Source organism: Phodopus roborovskii, unplaced genomic scaffold (assembly GCF_943737965.1).
Source record: "Phodopus roborovskii unplaced genomic scaffold, PHOROB, whole genome shotgun sequence".
Classification (NCBI taxonomy): domain Eukaryota; kingdom Metazoa; phylum Chordata; class Mammalia; order Rodentia; family Cricetidae; genus Phodopus; species Phodopus roborovskii.
The window spans coordinates 133,016-146,296 of record NW_026125382.1 but is presented as its reverse complement, the minus strand read 5'-3'; the positions used below and the strand labels follow the sequence as shown (position 1 = coordinate 146,296).

General features: G+C 37.9%; 1 protein-coding gene across 1 annotated transcript in view; it reads left to right on the top strand.

Moving 5' to 3' along the window:
* Nucleotides 1-2,153: 2,153 nt before the first annotated feature.
* The window catches only part of LOC127214690 (guanine nucleotide exchange factor subunit RIC1-like), a 28,864-nt gene continuing 17,736 nt past the window's right edge, over nucleotides 2,154-13,281 (top strand). The window contains 5 exon segments of the mRNA XM_051174993.1: nucleotides 2,154-2,166; nucleotides 4,650-4,699; nucleotides 6,490-6,642; nucleotides 8,691-8,841; nucleotides 8,844-8,890. Of these exon segments, the coding sequence (XP_051030950.1) occupies nucleotides 2,154-2,166; nucleotides 4,650-4,699; nucleotides 6,490-6,642; nucleotides 8,691-8,841; nucleotides 8,844-8,890 (414 nt within the window).

Here is a 13,281-nt window from a genome sequence, read left to right as displayed (position 1 = left end):
CTCTGTAAGAATCTTGGCAGCCCTCTTTTCCATTGCTAAATATAGCAGCTCACTCTCCCTGTCATTTACACACACACACACACACACACACACACACACACACACACACACATACACACAAAATATAAAAACAAACTTTAAATAACACATGTTCTGAGTAAATATTGTTAAGACAGGAAAAAAAAATCTTGGGCCAAGAATTTCTGTTCATGAAAGAGGGTTCTAGACCTTCATTTATTCCCTCATCTCTTTCTGCCTCTCACTTACTTTCAGCTTCTATTTTTTTATAATTTATTTTTTTATTTTGTGTTTATTGTGTAAAGGTGTCAGATCCCCTGGAACTAGAGTTACAAACAGTTGTGTGCTGTCATGTGGTAGCTGGGAATTGAGCCTAAGTCCCTCTTGGAAGGAGGCAACCTGTGCTCTTAACCAGCCTAGCATCTGTTTTCTTCTCTAAACTTTTTCTGTAATCTCACCCATGGTTTCAATATATTCTCTCTACTGAGTGAGTAACAACAGCATGTTAGACAGTATTCTAAAGGCTAGGAGCACAACTTTGTGGTGAAACTGAACATTCTTTCTGAACCCTATGAATCTGTACTAGTCACCAGATTACATGCACTCTTTTGACTGAAACTTAGATGGTAAGAAATCCAAGGTAAGCTATTAATGACCTTTATTTGGCATTTTACCTCATGGTCCTAAAATAGCTTCCGAGTTCAACTGACTTCTGCATCTGCATCAAGGAGAAAGCAAATGGTGTGTAATGATGTTTTTCTTGTCAGGTGGGATGACCTGCTCCTCAGCACTGCTTTCTTGATTGGCCATAAATATGTCCTTGTGTTAGGCAGAAAAAAAAAAATTTTAAGTGGTTTTTTTTCTAAACTTATCAGCAGAAATGGGCAAGGGACAAGGATGGCATTAGGCATTGATCCTATCTCAGCATATGTGGCATTTTAAGACCTGCTAAGCCCCCCTATCGTGCTTTCTTAGTTTACTCCAATTTTATTATCTCTGGGGTTTATACAGGCTGTGCCTAGATTTATATTTTATTGAGTAATTGGATGTAACCCTATTTCATCAATATTTTTGTCTGTAAATTATTGTCATTTTATAAGAAATTCCTACAAATAGAAAATGTTTTCTGATTTTAAAGCATTTTTATGCTAATGGAATGGGTCCCACTTACTGAATGGGAAATAACTATGCACGCTGCTGGTTTTAAATTTATTTCCACTGGTTGAGGATGTTGCTCAGTTGATAGACTGCTTGCCTGTCATGGCTTTTCTGTTTTTTGGTAGTGCTTGAAAATGAGACTGGTGGGGATTCAAATCTTTCAGCAGTGTGGAAAATTCTCAGTCATCACCTCTGAGTATCATCTTTCTCAGTCATACTTTTTTGGGACTCTAATTAGATACTGCTGCATTTTTTTCCTACATTTTTTTGCCTAGCTTCAAATTTTTAAATTTCTCTCGTCAAATAATTCTGCTTAGCTTGCCCATTGAGTTTTACATTTAGTTACTGTGTTTTTATTTTTAAAAGATCTGTTTAGTTTATCTAGCCTGTGTGTGTTCTGATCCTCATCAAAGTCTTCTCGGATATGGTGTGAGTGTCTTTGTGTGTGTGTGTGTGTGTGTGTGTGTGTGTGTGTGTGTGTGTGTGTGTGTGTGTGTGTGTGTGTGGGACAGAGGCTGGCATCAAGTGTCTTCCTCAGTCACTCTTAGTCTGTGAGGAAGGGTTCCTCTGTGTGTGTGTGTGTGTGTGTGTGTGTGTGTGTGTGTGTGTGTGTGTGTGAGGACCAGGAGGCCCATCAAGTGTCTTCCTCAGTCACTCTTCCTCTCTGAGGAAGGTTCCCCCCCAGAACCTGGAGGTTACCCAGGTCAGCTGTCTGGCGAGCAGCCAAACCCCAGAGATCTCCCTATCTCTGCTTCCCTACCTGCTGGGGTGGCGGGTACACGCACCATGTCTGCATTTATGTAGGTGCTGTAAACCAAATATGGTCTCCAGTGCTTACACAGCAAGCATTTTAACTACTGAACAACCTCCAGTTTCCTTCTCTGATTTCATTTATTACAGAAAAAAGGTGGGAGAGACACGTGTCACAGCATGTATGTCCAGATCAGAGGGCAACTTTAGAGTTGATTTTCTCCACCATGGGTTATAAGGGTGAGTCAGGTCCATGAACTTGGCATGACAAGGACTTTTGCCACCAACATGTCTCACTGGCCTTCCTTTATTTTTTCACCTAAAAATAATGGTTGTGAGCCGGCAACACCTGGGAAGCTGAGGCAGGCAGATCTCTGAATTCAAGGCCAGCCTGATCTCAGAGTGAATTCCCAGGGACAGCTAAGGCAACACAGAGAAATCCCTGTCTTGAACAAAGACAAAAAACAAAAAGGTTTTATAGTCAGTCTCCATTAATCCTAGTTTCCAAAGACTTTGAATCTACCTCTACTATATCTTATTTCTTAGGATTTGTTTATGTATCTTAGCACTTTTTACTGAAAGCTGATGTTTCTTTCAGAGTTATTTGGTGGATGCTTTAGGGCCTGGATTATTTGTTGCATTTCTTTCAGAGATCACTTGGGGGTTACCACACTGTTCTGGAACCCCTTTGTATTGTATTCTCTGTATAAGTGTTTTTGTTTTTTTCAACCACATTAATTACCCAGAATTAGAAATCAGGGGAGTGAGGACTGGTTGATATGTGACTAAGGACTACCATGGGACTTTGGTTCCAGTTCTATGTAATGGATGAAATATCAACAATTCCCCTGCCTCATCTACATGGCAGGTTTTATTCTGCTTTGTACTCTGGATGCAGCCTTTATAATCTCGACATTACTGGGTATCTTTACTAGATTTCCTGTTGTGGACAAGCTCTAAAGCTTTATCTCCTGACCCTTACATGCTGTGTGACTCACCAGCAATGATAGATTCTCAGAGTTTGACAGATGAATTCAGAGGGAAAGTTCTTTGCCCCAATATTTTGAAACGTTCAACATCTTAGTTACTTCAGCGTGAAGAATCATGTAGGATGGTATAGTTGCTATATTGCAGAAACAGATATTTATTTGTTCCTAGTATTCATTTTTATCATGCTCACTCTGGAAAAGACTTGTTATTTTTTCCCTTAAAGAGACTGTTTTTCCAACCTTGTCCCATTTTTATGGGAGCTGGTCTGAGAGCTTTAAGATTATTACACACTGAGAGTTATTAGAGCTAGCCAGGGGCAAAACCAGCCTTTACTTCCTACAGTTTGCCTGAATTTTGAGATCAGGCAAAGGCTGATCAACTTTGCCCCTTTTCGAGTACTCTTCATGAACAGGACTCATCTTAGAATTCAAGTAGCCTGTGCCATTCTGCCTTATTCAGTTTGGAACATGCAGTATGTAAAAAGTACTAAATATCTCTGAGCAGTCTTATTAACCTTTCTCACTATCTTTTCACAGACATTTGGAGACAAAACAGGAGCTGTTAAAATGATTAAATGGTCTCCTGATAATAGTGCTGTACATAGTAACCTGGGGAACATGGAGGTCTTTCTTTATGGAGTGTGTTTGGAGCCCAGCTGATTTGTACACTTGGAGGAGACTTTGCGTGAGTGAATAAAGAAAACTTTAGATAAATAACCTGGTATTTCCCTAACAGCTCATATATTCAGAAATGCAACTCATGGGGCTACCTTTAAAAAAAAAAAATCACTCTTAATTTTTTTTTTTTGTAACTTATCTAAAACAGTAGAGCTTAGTGAGTACATTTTCACATGTACACATCAATGCCCTTTGCCCTTATTCCTTGATGAGTACATTTTCACATGGGCACATTAGTGTACTTTGCCCGTATTTTCCCTTCCTTTTCACCAGATAGCTGCCTCCTTCTTCATGCCATGCTATATGTATATTTGTTTTTAAATCTAGACTGACAGTACTCATGATAAAAGCATGCAGTATTTTATCTGTATTTCCCAGCTGCCACTGCCCCTCTCTCGTTTCCCCATCTCGTCTGTCTTCTAGGACCACTACTCTACCCTCATCATAGTTCTCTCTCACTGTCGTGTCCTGTGTAGATTCTGCTTATGAGGAAAAATGGATAATCTGTCTTTCTGAGTTGGCTATATTTCACTTAACATGATCTCTAAGTCTATCCATTCCTGTTTTATTCTTATAGCAAAACATTTTGTGAAATTCAGATTTAATTTGTTGAGAATATGATGATTCTTCAAACATTCACCTTCCTAAAACTGACAGTTGATTAGATAATTACTTACTGATTCCAAATACTAGGGAAAATACACTTTTTTTTTTTTTTTTTTTTTTTTTTTTGGAGCCCAGTTGTGTATATGAGCTCATGCTAAGATTTAAGGGTGACTGCTGAACTGTGTAGCACACACCTCTAATCCCAGCATTCAGGATGCAGAATCGGGGGTTCTCTGTGATTTTGATGCCATCCTGGGCTACATAGTCTCAAAACTAATGCTATAAAAAACCAAACCAAAAGTGAAAGTGACTGTTCTTTAAAGTAGAAATACATAATAATGCATGAGTATTTCATTTTCATGCACTATTATGTATCTCTGTTTCTAAGGAGTGGTTTGTGTATACTGTGTAATTAGGAGACAATCGAGTTAAGTTTCTATTCTGTTTTAGTTATAGGTCTGAGTGGTACCAAAAAAGATCCCCTTAAGATCAATTCTATGGTAAGTACTTTCTACATAAAACATAAAATAAGAAAGCATTTTTTATCTCAGCAGATTTTTTTTCCTATATAGTTCATTTTTGGTGAAGTTTATTTTCCTGTTTAAGATGGGCTTTGCCAGGTGATAGTGGTACACACCTTTAACCCCAGCACTTAGGAATATAAGGCAGGTGGATTTGAGGCCAGCCTGGTCTATAGAGCTAGTTCTAGAACAGCCATGACTACACAAAGAAACCTTGCCTTTAAAAAAAAAAAAAAAAAAAAAAAACCAACAAGAAAACAGATGGGGTTCCTTGCTGTGAACCAACATTTAGCCTCAAACTATATAGGCCAGGCTAGCCTTGACCTAATAGTCCTCTTTGCCCTGCCTTTGGAGTGACTTTGTCTTGAGAAATAAGGTAGATGATTCTGACAAATGACATCATCCGGTTTATACACACACATATACCTCATATATAGACACAAAAGTGTAAGTTTTCAGTATAATAGTTCTGAAACTATTGGCTGTGGTGACACATTATTTATGATTTCTTAAAGCTTGCCCGAGGATTCAGAAAGCAAAGCCAGCCCCAAGCTATAGAGACCAGGCAGTGGTGATACACACCTTTAATCCAACCACTTGGGAGGTAGAGGTAGACAATCTCTGTTAGGAAATATATCCAGTCCTAAAGAGAAACAGCTCACACAAAGATGATCTCAGCACTTGGGAATACACACCTTTAATCCCAGGACTCATGAGAGGTTTTTAAGACAGGAGCAGGGTCTCAGGGCTGGCATCCAGTCTGAGAGTTTAGTCTCTAGCCACGTTGAGGAGAGTATAGCAGTCTGAGTGAATCTGAGGAGCAGTGAAGTCAGGAGCACAGATACACATATGCACACATGAAATAAACAATGTTAAGCTTTCAACAATTTGCAGCAGTCTGTACCTGTAGTGAGATAGGTTGTAAGTTATTTCTCCCTGAATAAACATCTATTCGGCCCATTTGTTTATCCTGATCCTAATTTAACCGTGTTATGTACCTCACTCATCATTTTCTTGGATTACAGATTAGAAATAACTGTCTTGAAAAATACTATGATGGAATCTAGTTACACAATATTAATTCTAATTGGGCTTGGAGAAGTACATTTAAATCTTTTCACTTTATACTTCACAACTGAAGAAACCTCTCTCTAGAGGCCAAGACAGTGCAACAGAAAGATCAAGCTGAAACAAAGACTCTGGTGTTCTTTGCTATATACAAAGCTGCATCTGTTGTAGACGCTTCTTCACTGAGCTTCTAGTCGCCTACTCAGAGTTGTCGTTTGTAAAATCTCTTTGTACTTGAGATGTTACAGAAGCATTTTTAGAATTGGAACCCTGAAGTTGAACCTGAGAACATTATTCAGTGTTCAGTGTTTTACCATTCTAAGTAGTGTTTCCTCTGGAAACAGATAAGGTGTACTATATGGCTAAGAATCATTGGTTGTGATTTTTTTTTTTTTTTAATGTGTCTATGTGGGCATGCTACTGTGTGGATGTCAGAGGACAACTTTATGGTGTTCTTCTCTCCACCATTACGCGGATGCTGGGGGATCAAACTCAGGTTCTCATACTTCCACACCTTGCTGAGCCACCTTTCTGAGCCCTGGGTGTGACTCTTAGAGTCTCTGTTATTTGTCATGGTTTCTCCAGCATTCCAAAGACAACAGTGGTGTCATTGGTTATTTCATTCACTGTTTTCAATATTTAACCCAAGTTACAAAGGAGATAAAAATAACTTTTTGCTGCTTTGACATTTTTTCTTCAAGAGCTGGGGTGCAGAAGGCTATCACTTGTGGGTGATCAGCGGATTTGGTCCTCAGTACACTGAAATTGAGTCTGACCTCAGGAGTATAGTAAAACAGCCCAGCATTTTGCTGTTTCAGTTTATCAAGAGTGTGCTCACTGTAAACCCTTGCATGGTAAGTAATTAAAGCTGTGGGCACTTTCATTTTGTTTTGTTTTTGTGGTTTCATTTCGTTGTAGTGCCTCTTAGCAAAATTTTAGACCCTTTTCTATGACCTACATCCTGTTTTCTTACATGAAATAAAGGCTTTAAAATAAAGAGTTGATTAGGACTCCAGAACTCTAGTTGTGATCATATCTGGCACAAAAAATGTAGTTATGATACAAAAGGCTTACTCATTAAGTTGTAAATTTTAAGGAACTCTTTGAAGAACATATGTCTAAGAGCCTGCTTTGGGAAGCATTGCCCCAAATTACAATTTATTTTCTTACTTGTAGTATTACAAAGTACAATATAAACTTCCCTGTAACGAGTACAGGTTTTTCTGCCCGCTGCCGCTGGTCTTGTCCCGCCGCACACCAGCCCCAAATAATACACAGAGACTCTGTATTTGGTACAATACTGTTGGCCTGGTTACTTGTTTCTTATCGGCTAGCTCTGCCTTAATTATTAACCCATTTCTGCTGATCTATGTATTTTCACATGGCCTTCTCTTACCGGGGAGGCGGCTGGCGTCCAGCTCTCTCCAGACTCTCCATCTTGACTCCTTTCTTCCTACTTCCTATTTCCTCCTTGTCTCCTAGTCCCTCCTATCTTCCTTTCCTATTGGCCAACAGTGCTTTATTATTAACCAGTATGAGAAACATACAGAATGACATCTCCCATCACTTCCCATTTTATTTCTCTGATTAATATGTATTATATGATCATATACTTTAATGTGCTACTGTTATATGCTGTGAGTATATATCTCAGTACCTATTATCAATAGCTTTTTGAAGATATTTGCTGTAGCAAGTTATTTAAAACTTATAACACATTAAAAATTAATGTGAAAATAACCCAGATCTCAGAGTTTGATACTATTTGTCTTTATGAGGCTAGGGCTACAATGTAAGTGGTTGAAGTTAAAATTAAAAAAAAAAAAAAAAAATACCATGTTGCTAATTACCTAAAATCTATTTTCACATGAAATTTTCATGTGAAAATAGATTTTAATAATGAAAATTAGCATCCCCACTAGTAGTAAAACAGTTATAAATAAAGAATAAAAGAAAAAAAAAAGGAAAATTAAGGATTCCCAGAAAAATAAAAATAGAGTATATTTCCTGCTCCTCCCCATTCCAGATCACTTTAAAGCACCCCTCTGGGATGGAGAGATGGCTCAGTGAGTGGGTAAATGAGCTCTGGCAGGTGGGCATTGCAGCCTGTCTGTGGTCCCAGCAGGAAGGTGGTGGTGGTGGTGATTCCAGAGCAAGCAGGCTAGTCTACCTAGCCAGGCTATCATTCTCCAGGTTCACCAAGAGACCATGCTTCAGTCTGTGAGATGAAGAATGGCTACTGAGGAAGAGACCTGAAGTCAGTCTTAGAGCACATGTGCATACACACGCAAACACACATGCATACATACATATGTGTACACCATACACACACGAAAGAAATAAAGCACGCTTGTTGATATTTTGGACTAAATGGGAAGGGATAGGATACCACTGTCTTATTTGAATATTAGAAATCTTCCCTCCTTGAGAATATTGGCCCTCTAAAACCCAGGGCATAATTAACTAAAAGCAGAAGCTGTTGCATTTGTCTGAATATCCATAGAAACTTGCACAGTCAGCTGTAAAAATTTATACCTACATATACTTCTTCAGGTGTAGTTTCTCAGAGTATCACCATTTAGGGGTGCTAACGAAAGGTACTGTTCAAATGTTTGTAAACCTGCAAAAAGTTTGGCAAAGCATTGGCAAAAACACGCTGTACAAAACCTTATTTACAATGAAAACCACTAAAATATTGTTTCATATATACATATATATATAATACATACACATATATGTATCATATATACATATGTGTTATATATATATATTATGTAGATTTGGTCATCTGAAGAAAATCTACTGAGATATATAGTACATGTTCAAAAATAAAATTGAAACAGCATGTTACTTAATTGTCCCTACCTAATACTGAGTATTTTTTCCCCTTTTGCCTGTCTAGAGTAACCAAGAACAGGTGTTGCTTCAGGGAGAAGATCGCTTGTACTTAAACTGTGGAGAAGCCTCTGCAAACCCAGAATCCCAAGAGTTCTGCACGCACTGGTCATATACCCACTGGGAGAAGAGCCCATTTGCAGATGGAGGTCTGGAGTCTCAGGGTTAAGCACTTTACTTGGACATCGGCATTGGCATGTTGTACAGGTCAGTGTTCGTTTACTTACTACAAGGGACTCATTCATTGGTAAGGTGTCACTTGGAACCAATTTTTAATTATTTTCATTGCTGTATCTCTTTTAATGCTTTTTCTTTCTATTTGATTCAGAGTACATGCTCACCATTAATAGTGTCAAGAACTAGAAGTTTATTTCTTTTCCCCTCTATGAAGATACTTTTATTTCACTTTGAGCCTCTGTTTTGCTTAATCTAGCTCTGTGGATTTGCATAGCATGGAAAGCAATGATTTGACTAGTACCTGGTACAGCTGACTTTATAGTTTCAGTAATTATCACTTAACAATGCACCCAAATTTCAAATTTCTCAACATTTGAGAAACTTATTGTTTATAATTTTGTCATTATTTGGATTTTTCCAAATTGTGGATTCATGCTGGTACCACATTTAAATTAGCAGGTTCTTTTAGCAATTGTGACGGATTGAACATTTGATATAGATTAATTCTGAAATTTTATGCCAATTAAAATAAATTTGGTGCAGTGAGTAAACTGAAATTTCTTGAAAGAAATTAAATTTGTATGTATAGTTTCAAAGTCCTGAATATTTTCTTTCTCCTTTTGATGCTGAAATGTAGCAGAGCCTGTTCTTGGGTTAGTTTCTTTTTGTCAGTTTCTTTTTTACTTTCTTTCCTTTTGAGATAGAATCTTGCTGTATAGTTGGTCTGGAATTCACAGTCTCTTGTCCCAGCTCTCCCGACTGCTGGGACTATACACGTACACTACCACACTAGCGTCTTTTAATCAGTTCCCTAGTTCCATGATTCTTTGCCTTCTGCTTATATCTCACTGGTTTACTTCAGCGTTTGTGTTATTTTCAGTTGTTTTTAATGAAGATAATGAAAGACAGGATAATGGTGATTCTGTCAAGGGTTAAAGGAGGAATGACTCCTACATTGAAATATAGTATGCACTAAAACAAAATGTGTTTAACATACATAAATTCATGGAATAAAAAAATGTGCATACCATTTTATAATTAGTAACATTTTTGAAATATAAAATTGCATTAGCTACTTCCTTGACTAAAATTTTCCACTGCTCCCTTCTCTCCTGTAGCCATTTCTCTGCTATTTTCATTTCCCCATACTTTGAACTATTCATTCTACACTGGCATCAATGCCAGTTCTGCCTAGCCAGGTCTGTGTTACCAGAGGGCCAAGTAGAGCAGAGGATCAAAGAAGGTAGGTTTGGAACTAAAAAGTCCATCAGGCAATAACAATATTGAATTTTATTCCAGCTCAAAAATTCAGTGATTCTTAGCCGTCCATGAAGCACCCTGTAGACACACAGATATTTCTGACGTGAGGTCTGCAGGTAGCCAAAACACCCAGACAGTACCGCGGAGGTCTGCAGGTAGCATCTAGACACGCAGATAGTTCCGACGTGAGGGCTGCAGGTAGCATCTAGACACGCAGATAGTTCCGACGTGAGGGCTGCAGGTAGCATCTAGACACGCAGATAGTTCCGACGTGAGGGCTGCAGGTAGCAGCAGGGTTTGGTCATCTGACAGTTCACTGTGTTCATGTCTGCAGATGAGCTCGAAGTGTGGGTTCACCTAGGTCTTTTTATCCCCTTACCCATCTCTGTCCTTTTAGTCTTACATAGTGATAAAATAACTGATAAAGTATCTGTTAAATGGTTATTTACCGTAAGGGTAAACAAGTGGTTCTCAGAACATTTCTCTGCTTTGGAGACCTGGTAAACCCTAATGAGAAAGGAACAATAATAAATGCTAATAAAAATGCCACAGTTGTGCTCCTAAGACATTTAAATTGTAGTAGAATTTTTATTTCAAATTCCATAGAATGTTTTAGAGCTGGAAGGGCCTTGGAAATCATACAGCCCACCTAGATTTGTGCATGAGAAAACTGAAACTCAGGAGGTTAACACAACTCATCCAGCATACACAAAGATGCACTGGCCAGCCTAGTCTACATTAAAGAAAAAAGTTCAGTGTACTTTAAAAGTCTAGGTATTGAATGTTGACTCATAGAAGTACTGAAACTTGTAATTTCCTTTGTGGGCTTTTGTTTTGTTTTGTTTTTTTCTTTTCTGAGACAGGGTTTCTCTGTGTAACTTTGGAGCCTGTCCTGGAACTAGCTGGCCTTGAACTCACAGAGATCCGCCTGCCTCTACCTCCCAAGTGGTGGGATTAAAGGTGTGCGTCACCCAGCCCACCCCCCCCCTTTTTTTTTTTTTTTTTTTTAATTTAGAGTTGCCCTGCTCTTTGCTTGCTTGCTTACACTGGAGCCTACCAATTGCATGCAGAGTAACAGTGATCTTTCTGGGTAGTGTTTATATAGTGCTAAAGCTTTGCTGGCTAACCTTCTTAGCCAGTCATGTGGACTCCTTGGAGAAACTAGGGGCATGATCTCATTTCCCTTCTCACTTACCCTCTCGTAGGTTAGGACCACATCCTCCATGAGAGTTGATTTGTTTGTGTGGATTTCTATTTGTGTGCTTACTGTATAATTTAGAGTTCATCTAATAAGCTCCAGCTAATTCTGTGCTGTCTGCTCATCGTCTGGGATACTGAACTATTTTCCTGTTTGTGTGGTCAAGCCTTCTCTGTTTTATGCAACTTAACTTCCAGATTAGAAGCTTTTGCATACAGCACTTGTTAGAAGCAAAGTTAGTAACTGGCAGTATAAACAGTGCCTTTTTCAAAGTTGTTTTTTTTTTTTTTTTTTTTATTTAGTTTTCTTAGTTACAAATTTACAAAGTACTGGAACACAATGTGAAATTAAAACACAAAACCCTTTTAGTTTGTGGCTATGTTTCTTCTAATGTTCAATGTTTTGTATACGATAAACATTGGTTTCTAAAAGGTCTTTATTACTTAGTGTTCTAAAGATAATTGGTTTTATAATTAACCTGGCTCTAACTATTTTAAAAAATTATTTGTCACAAAATGTGGGATGTAAATATCAGACACTTCATTGGGGAGGTCAGTAGTGAATTTTAAAGGCTATTTTGCTCACATCCCCCTAGTTTTATCAGGTGTGGAAGATTATGCTATTTTGCAAAGATCTAATGTAATCTTTTAGTCACACTGGCTAGATAAAACAAGCCTAGGCTGAGACAGTTTAGCAGGAAAAAAGAAGGAAAGCAGTTCATTTCCATTCCAGAGAGACTGGAAACCCCTTTGGTAAGAGTGGTGAGGGTCTGCTCTGTACCTTAGCACCGTCTCCCAGTGATGCGTGTAGCATGGCTCCTGTGCCGACTGTATGACTCAAGATTATGCGTGTGGCATGACTCCTGTGCCGACTTTATGACTCAAAATTATTACTTGTTAGCTGCTCTTTTTGTTCCACTATTTCTGTACACAGCATTAAGTATATAGGACAAAGTTCAGATGACACATAGATCAAAAAGGGTGACACTAGGAAAAATATGTGTACTTTGTCTAGTCATAAACTATTCAGATGAAAATTTTAAGAAATTGATTTTAACTTGTATTTGGGTTTTAAAGATAGATCATTTATAATTTGTAGTATGTCATAGACTTTTGAAGCCTAAAAGAATAGATTTTTTTTTTTTTTTTGTTTTTTTGTTTTTTTGTTTTCTGTAGGGATATACATTAGAGTGTGATAATTTGATAAGCTTTTACTGACTCTTTATGTTGGAATCACTTTTGCAGTGACATGCTAGCTCACATATCACTTTTCACAGGAATTAGTGAAACATCAAAGTTTGGGAAGTGTAGGGTTCTTTAATTTTTTTTTTTTTTTTTTTTTACCCAGTGTCATTGGTACTGTGCCACTTACTCTGGTCCACCTGTTACATTCTTTTTTGAGTAATTGAAAGCTGTTAATTAAGTTAAGTTGACTATTCTAACCCTTTATGGGCTAACTGTATTTAGAGCAATACAAGTGCTTTGGGTATATTGCTTTTACTTGATCCTCTTCTACCTTTACACAATTTTATTGGGTTTTATTATACTTTACATGGCTTTCTGATTTGGATTCATTTTTCTTGAGTCAAATTAAAATTAATCTGAATAAATTGAAGCTTTTCTTAATCCAGGAACAGAAGACTCTTCCATCATTCTGTTTTCTGTTAATTCTCACTCCTCTTCCTCCAGCTGCTCATGAAAGCTAATTAGTAGACCAAGAGAGACATAAGAGTCTGTGAAGCTAAAACTTACTCCACATTAGAAACTCACAGAATTTTCTATACGTTTGAAAGTTTGATAGCACTGATAAAATGACACCGTGAACAAAGGTGTAAGCTAGATATCATGGGAGGCTGTGGATACCTTTGGTGCTTCAGGAGATTAGCATCCTGTATAAGGGTTCTTGTTGATCAGTGTCATTGAACAGCCTAATAGAAAAATAGTAGCTTAAGCTCATAAACAAA